The 7512-nt window shown below is 40.3% G+C and overlaps 1 protein-coding gene across 1 annotated transcript; it reads left to right on the top strand.

The window, feature by feature from the left end:
- Positions 1-3055: 3055 nt before the first annotated feature.
- On the top strand, positions 3056-5711 carry LOC125765638 (uncharacterized). The gene is made up of 6 exons (XM_049430985.1): positions 3056-3064; positions 3145-3321; positions 3715-3928; positions 4131-4440; positions 5144-5268; positions 5396-5711. The coding sequence occupies exons 1-6, from the start codon at positions 3056-3058 to the stop codon at positions 5518-5520; spliced, it is 960 nt and encodes a 319-aa protein (XP_049286942.1). The 3' UTR covers positions 5521-5711.
- The last annotated feature ends 1801 nt before the right edge of the window (positions 5712-7512 follow it).

Raw genomic sequence — 7512 nt, 5'->3', positions numbered from 1 at the left:
TTGTTGCATCATTTCTGAATCGGCCATTTTTCCCGGTCCTTCTTGCACACTAAAATTTACCCAACAAAGTCAAAAGCAATAATGCTTTTATAGCGCAAAATTCCCTCTCAAATTAACATTCAGTTTCTCGACCCACGGACAGCATTTGCTTGGTACTCCTTTCCCCGGTATCTACTTATGTCCGATTCAACAAAAACAAGGTGTAACAAAACAGCAAGATATTGAGTGCGGGAGGATATTATCGATCGTTTCGATAAGCAAACAAAAGAAACCCCAAGCAACACACGGGCGGAAAAGTTTTCCCCGTTACTATGTGAAGTGTGGACTTTTCGTAGGCAAAGTTCCTCGTACATCTAAATCCCAATATTCAGCTATATTTGGTACAACATACCCAATACGGTATCGTGGCAGCATCAAGGAAATGAAGAAATTTTCAACAAGGCTTAAAATTGCTTCCTGAGCATTAGCAAACTGATTGTCCGAAATCGTATCAAGCGAATTTCCGCCGAATATCTTCCAAGAAGAACAAGCTACTCCAGTACGAACTCATTTCCGGTTTCGTTTAACCTTTTGTCTTCTTGTTGTACTCGGATATTATGTATTGTTTTCCATTGATGCAATAATAAGCTCGGTTGAAGGTCATCACATGTTACCGCTGGTTAAAGAAACTAACCAATAAAAAAACACAGACCATACTGACTTGCCCCGCAGCAGACAGACAGAATGTCTGAAAGATTTCTTCCATTAGTCGCCGGATGGTCCCATCCGAGCAGATTGGAAAACTTTATCCAATGAAATGTGGAACACTTTGTTTCGTATGAGTGTTGTGATATTTCTTCCACATCTCTGCCACCGTTATTGGATTATAGTGATTGCTTAATAAACGATGAGCAAACACTTTTAGTGGAATGTGTACTTCAAACCATCATTTTTTGCTGCCGATTGCTTGTTCACTTGTTCAAGGAGAATACATTCGTCTATTGAAATAATAATTTCGAAAAGGGTTTAAGTTGAAGTTCGAATTAAAATACACCTTAATGTAAGCAAAATATCTCCTTCATTTATATTTTTGTAGAATCGTCTACATTAAATTCTACCACACAGTTGTTAAACAATACTCCCGATCGAAATCCACACACACAAAAAATCCCCAACTCTTTACAACTTATTATGAAATGTTTTGTCATGTAATTTTCACTACGCAAGTGCAAAAACTTTCTAACATGTACATTTCACCCCAAAAACCCGAATCACTCTCGCTTTGTGGCTGTAACTCAAAACCAGTTATCGAGTTGTAGTAAAACTAAGTTTAATTTGTCCCGGTTTTCTTCGGCGTTCTTCCTTCATTGCTAGTGAGCGGCTTATGAGTGGATATGCTTTCTAAGTGGTGGCAATCCCATACGCATCGTTTAGGCAACCTGAAACCGTGTCCTTTAACTTTCACACGACGCTATAGAGCGATGCTAGATATGTCAACGTACAAGAAGCGGTAGATCAAAATCTGGGCGCCTTGCATCGTTTCAATTTCGGCCGAGTAACAAGCATCGGAAGGGCGTAGGAACCCTGGGATTATCTGACATGTTCATCGAGAAAACTAATTGGGTTTCAATGGTTGGCAAGTCGAGTTTAGCAAAGGCTAGGTACCGCTCGGTGGCACGCTTGCCGGCTACCATCGTAGGCGTGCGATCCCGTAGGTTGCTTTCTCCGCTCGGCATCGGTGGTAGCTAATCGTGTCTTTTCATCATACCTTCCAGGCTACTTCTTGGCAGCAAGGGTTTTAATGGGCCAATGGGTGAGGCAAGTTTTTCGGATTCACCTCCCCCGCACAAGTACCATTTCCGCACAAATCCCACCTAAGCCATTTAGAAAGTTTTTAGCACAAAACGAGGATCTTTATCTCATGCGTTTAGACGAGCCTTCCGAATGTGTGACAGTAAAGAGTAAATGAGTCTATGTTGTTTTAGATAAATCATGTCACGCTGCGGTGATGTAGAATTTAGAGCAGAGTAACATTTTCGTACTACATGAACATATCGTACCAAACATATTTCTAACCCGGGTTCATTCTTCTGATCTTTCATATTGCGTTCCTAATTTTGCTTTTGCTACATCGTAAAAACAGTTTCATCTACTTCATCTAAACAATAGCTTTTTAAAAGCCACCCCTTCCTATGATTCAATCATGTAACAAAACTTCAAACGATGTATCAACGGTATCCCTCCAAGAATCGCCATCAATACAAACGGGTTTCTTAAGCCTTCGTTTTTTCCTGGACCGGTGATAAAAGTTAATCTACGGGATCATACAAGCGGCACGTGAATTCATTTCTGTACGGTCAACTACCATTTTTATGACCGCCAGCGTAAGGGATTCGCAAACAAACCGAACCCCGACAGTTGCTTGAACCAATTTTTTTTTGGCAAATAGAACCAATTCAAGATGATTTTTCCTAACATTGAGGGAGTTTTTTGTTGTTGCTTTCTTTTGAAGACGGTTATGAGCTGATATGAATGTGAGATTTTTAGTTCTTTTTAGTTTTTTCAGAAATTCATAAGTTATTTGGCTCTTTTTTTATTCTTTCAGATATACGTCAAGCAGCTTCAAGCATAACTTTGTTAAATCTAAAGCACGGCAAAATGTAATCGACACTACTGAGAACGACTCAATACAAATATCGCAAAGATTAATTTATCCTAAGAAAGCTAATAAGCTAGTAAGGAAGTCTGTATGAGAAAGAAAGTAAACGTGATGGCATCATATAAGCGTAATGCACATCAACTTGCTCCAAGAACGCTGCGGACTCTCAACACTGTCAAGACCTATGGAATAAACGTTCTTTTTATCTTGGCACCGTATAATCCGGGATGAACATTGCTGGCTTTTTAAATGCCAGCTGAGGTACTTTAGGTAAGTTCATATAACTCGTTGTGTTCTGATTTTTCTTAAATTTATATATGCGTATTGATCTATTCACTAAAAATATTAAAACTATGCAATTAGTTCGATTTTTTTTTATTATTTTGTGAATGAAACATATGGAAATATTATATTAACATGTCATTTGTAAAACAGGGTTATGTTATTTGATTTGGTTTTATTGTTTGCTTACCTTGCTTTCCTTTTTCCAGCACTAATTTCAGTAGTACAGTCAAATTTTCCATTCGATGCCTTATCAAAGCAAGCATCATCACGAACGTCATTGGGGTCCTTTTTTCGAGGAACCGGTCAACGTGACTTCCGGGGCGGCCTTGCAGGTTGGATATCATTTATCAACGGAGGCTATCCTCAACTGTAGGGTAGGAATGCTAAAAGATAAAACGGTAAGCATCATCGCCATCGCTCTGTCTACCGCTCATTATTCATCCTCCCATCCGCTGCCATTTGGCCGACAATCTCAAGCAGTCCCAAGAAAGGACGTGCCTACATCTTGGCATATGAAATCGTGGCAATATTCTGTTTCTCAGCACCTGACCTAGTTGCCACACGGTTTGGGATCCGATGGTGGGATTTATGTGAAAGAATCAGTTCCACCCAGAGAATCAGCTACGAACGGACGACCCGTGGTCGGGCGAAAATTAATCTTATCCGCACGCATACCCTTCTCAATCGTCTACTATCGGTAGTGATGGTGTGTTTTATCTCTTCCCTTTATTTTCCGACTCTGTGTGTGGCATGTATTGGACCCGTGTGCTTCGTTCCGAACCATCCGGTAGGTGATGTGGATACGAAGAACCACCGATAAGGTGTCGTTACTCACCGTCGGTAATAATACGTACAGCGGGGACCCGAGGATAAAGGTCAAATTTCAATATCCCAATAATTGGAGGCTACATATCAACCCGATCAAATCGGACGACGCCGGACTGTACATGTGCCAGGTGTCGACGCATCCTCCGCGAGTGTTTGCAACGAATCTGACCGTCTTGGGTGAGTACAATCATCGCCCATCACCCTTCGCAGTTGATTGCCGTGCAGTGATCAAGTGGAGATGGTTAAATTGTACATTGTGAAATTGGTTTGGCCGTTGAATCGAAGTAAAATCATCAAAAATGCAACACCGTCTAAAGCGATTTGTTCATTTCGAGCAATGTCTTCATGACTAATAAGCAGCTCCAATAAATCACCTGAGGACAATATACAATTCTCTCTCTCTACGAGTTCTTCGACCGTTACTACAAATTGGGCAGCACGATCGAGATATCTTGCCAAGTGTCGACGTCGTATCTGGCGAGTCTTCCGCCCAGTTCCAAGTCCGCCACCCAACAGCAACGCTCGAGGACTTCCGTTGGTCTACAGGCGAACACATTGGACGAGTTGTCGAAACAAGGCGCCAAAACCACCAAAGACGATAACAAACCGTCGGATACGACGGAAAGAGGGTTGATTAGCTGGACCAAGGATGGCGCCGAGTTGCCGAAGAATGTCAAGATGAGTTTTAGGCAAGTTTGAAGCATGTGTTGCTGTGGATGAGGGTGTTAATGGGTTGACACACGCCAGCGTCATGTCGCCGTTTATCGATCATTGGAATAGCTTATGATGTTGGCCATATATCGATGTAGTAATAACGTTTTCTGCTGCAAACCATCATGCGGTGAAGTTATGCTTACATGTCGTCTAATTTGTGTAGATTATTCAATTTGGCATGGTTTCTTCTGCATCGAAAAGGGATAATATTGAACGTATCCAGGATTTATTTAAAGTACAGCGACTTATTGCGTATTGCACTGGATTTATGGACCATTATTACCTAGCAAAGGCTCATACACATGCATCAGCCGACCATACAATTTGCTACTATTGATAAATGTCCAAATCTGTAGTCCCTTCGCAACTACAAAATGCACCATTTCAACGATTCGGAGAAGTGCTCCATCGTACATTCGGCGGCATTCACTTCCGTTCCATTCAAATACGTATAATTTATCGTCGGTAGCAGCATCAAATGAAATTTTGTCCACCGTTCTTCGACCAAACTGTATGACGAGGTCACCATCAAACGCAAGCGTTTGTCGGACGCAAACGATCCGTTTCGGACCCATCACGTGTTCCCTTCCGCTTTTATGAGACCGTGCGGAGTGCGGACGTGTTCTTTCGTGACCATCACCTCTAACTGTCCCTTTTCGTCTCCCATTTTCTCACCAGCGGCACCAAGCAGTGGCTCATCAGCCGAATATCGATTCTGCAGGCAAATCGTGTCCACAATGGCGTCTACAACTGTACCGTTGCCGGGAAACAGAGTCGGTCGGCCCAGGTGCAGGTTCTGAACGGTACGTATGCGTAATAGGATTACTCTCGGCCTGAGTTGAACCAGTGCGATAATGAAAATTTTATTGTCTTCGGATCTTGGTGCGGTGGTACGGACATGTCTCCCACTTTTTCTCCATTCAATCACAGGTGAAACTCCGGCCGCTGTTCAGCATAATTTTGGGCATCGCAAAGAGGCATCGGTGCTGTTCGGCATCCGCTTCACAACGGTGGCAATAAGCTGGTGCGTACTGCTGAATCTGGTGTGGTTTTGACAGTCTACTGCTAAGGCTGAGATTGACATATTCGTTTCTTATTTCAATTTAAATGCAGCGATTAGTGAGAATCATTTGCAATCACTTATATTAAGTAAGTGAAGAATAATATGTTAGTTAGTTCTTAATAATAAATTTTAATATGTTGTACTTAATAAAAATGTTATAAATAAAAAAACCGTAAAAATTGAGCATTATAGTCTATTTATTATTCCACGTTTTCCAAACCTTGTTCTACAAGCTTTGTGACTTGTGAGACATTAGAAGTCCTAAATAATCAAAGCTTATTTCTTAAGTTGGTCTCCTTCAACCAATCTGGTCATGGCCATAGATGTCATTAAGCCAAAAAAAAACTATTTTACAGGGCATATACGAGGAAAAATCATTTGTGCCTTAAAGCCACTTTCATTAAATTCGTTTTAAGTACATAATTTAATTACATGAAATCAATATCCCTTAGTACTTAATCACTAAACTTGTCGAAGAAAATTATTCAAATGTATAAGTTGGTAGATTGCTGTCTCACTGGGTAACCTCTAAAGGCAAAAAAGGATACAGAAAAAATACTAGTTGAAGAAATGGATATTGTTCTTGATTGCTTATTTTCTGTTAAATAAGACTTTAATGATGAGATTTTACGATAAAGTTAAGAAGTGTTAAAATTAATTCATACTACTGAAATAAATTTTCTACGCATACAAATATACACAATACATTAAACATACTAACTATGTCTTTAAAATATTTCCATTAAATCCTTTTTTTCCTATCATTTGATAAAGCAATGCGAATGAATTTCTTTTCTATAGATTTTCCTAAATCTATCTATCTTTAGATTTAAACAGATAAATCCTTCACCACCCACGTTCCTGGAATAAAGGTTTTATAGCAACCGTACGAACGTTCGACGACAGATGGATAACTTTTCGGTTTTTCTGTATTTAAGACACCATACGATTCAAGAATTCCAGTTACTTCTTTGAATAATCGAAATAGCAAATAAAGCAAACGGAAAAAGGAAATCCAACGAACTAAAGAAAAAAGAAAGAAACAATCCCATACTTTAACTAAATGCAACTGTTCTCACCGGTTTTGTGGTATTGCTGAGGCTAATGCTGCTGCTGCAATGTTTCTAGCGTTCGGAAACTTTTTCCTTCCTTCCTTTCGTTTAAAATTGATATATGCAATCTAGCGACGACTTTTCTTAATAGCTTAAGTTTCTTCATTTACTTTCAAACGGTGCTTTTCAACGTCGCACCCGTCCACTCACAAAACCGCCGGAGCGTGGTTTGGCTTACAGAAGCACATTTATCGACTAGCTGGTGCTGTAGCCAAGAATGGCACAAGAAAGAATGAACAACCAACCTTGTGCGGGTGAAGTGCTTCTGCACATTTCATTTGCGATCGATTTTTCGCAAATCGGTTGAGTGGGTTTTGCATCATTAAATTCCGGTTCGTGCACCATCTTCCCGGAAAGGTAAACTGAATGAATTGCTCTTTTGCTCGGAAATCGGAATCAGCAAAACGAAAGGAAGCGAAAGAAGCGATATCGTAAGTCTTCGATTTTTACAGTTTTCACAGACGACGTTCCACGAAGGAAAAAAGGATTTGCAAATGAATATTGTGCAATTCCACGTCACAAATCTCGGCTGACTTTATCGTTCATTTGCAAGGGTAGATAAAGTGGGGAAAGTTTTGTCTACTCATTTCTTTTCCAATTCAATTTATTTCTAGTTTTTCTTCTTCAAGAAAATGCACAGTATGGCGTTGGGTAGCTTCTATGTATCTGTCACCTTGATCGCTCTCTCACTTTGTTTTGCATAATTTTTCATCGAATGCGTCATGCCTCATCAGCGCTCCATTACTTGTTTTCTTGCTCTCGGGCTCAGTATTTCTCTTTGGTTTCATTTCTACCATGCAAACACGCGAATGATTGTCAATGGTTGTGAAAATCCTCGAATGACTGGCACGTGACCGTTTACCACCAACCGT

This window comes from Anopheles funestus, chromosome 2RL, assembly GCF_943734845.2.
Source record: "Anopheles funestus chromosome 2RL, idAnoFuneDA-416_04, whole genome shotgun sequence".
NCBI lineage: Eukaryota > Metazoa > Arthropoda > Insecta > Diptera > Culicidae > Anopheles > Anopheles funestus.
This window is presented reverse-complemented; position numbering and strand designations above follow the sequence as displayed.

Coding starts and splice junctions, on each gene's coding strand:
- LOC125765638 (XM_049430985.1), top strand. Junction 3,322..3,714: donor GAATGCTAAAAGATAAAACG/GTAAGCATCATC, acceptor ACCATCCGGTAG/GTGATGTGGATACGAAGAAC. Junction 3,929..4,130: donor AACGAATCTGACCGTCTTGG/GTGAGTACAATC, acceptor AAATCACCTGAG/GACAATATACAATTCTCTCT.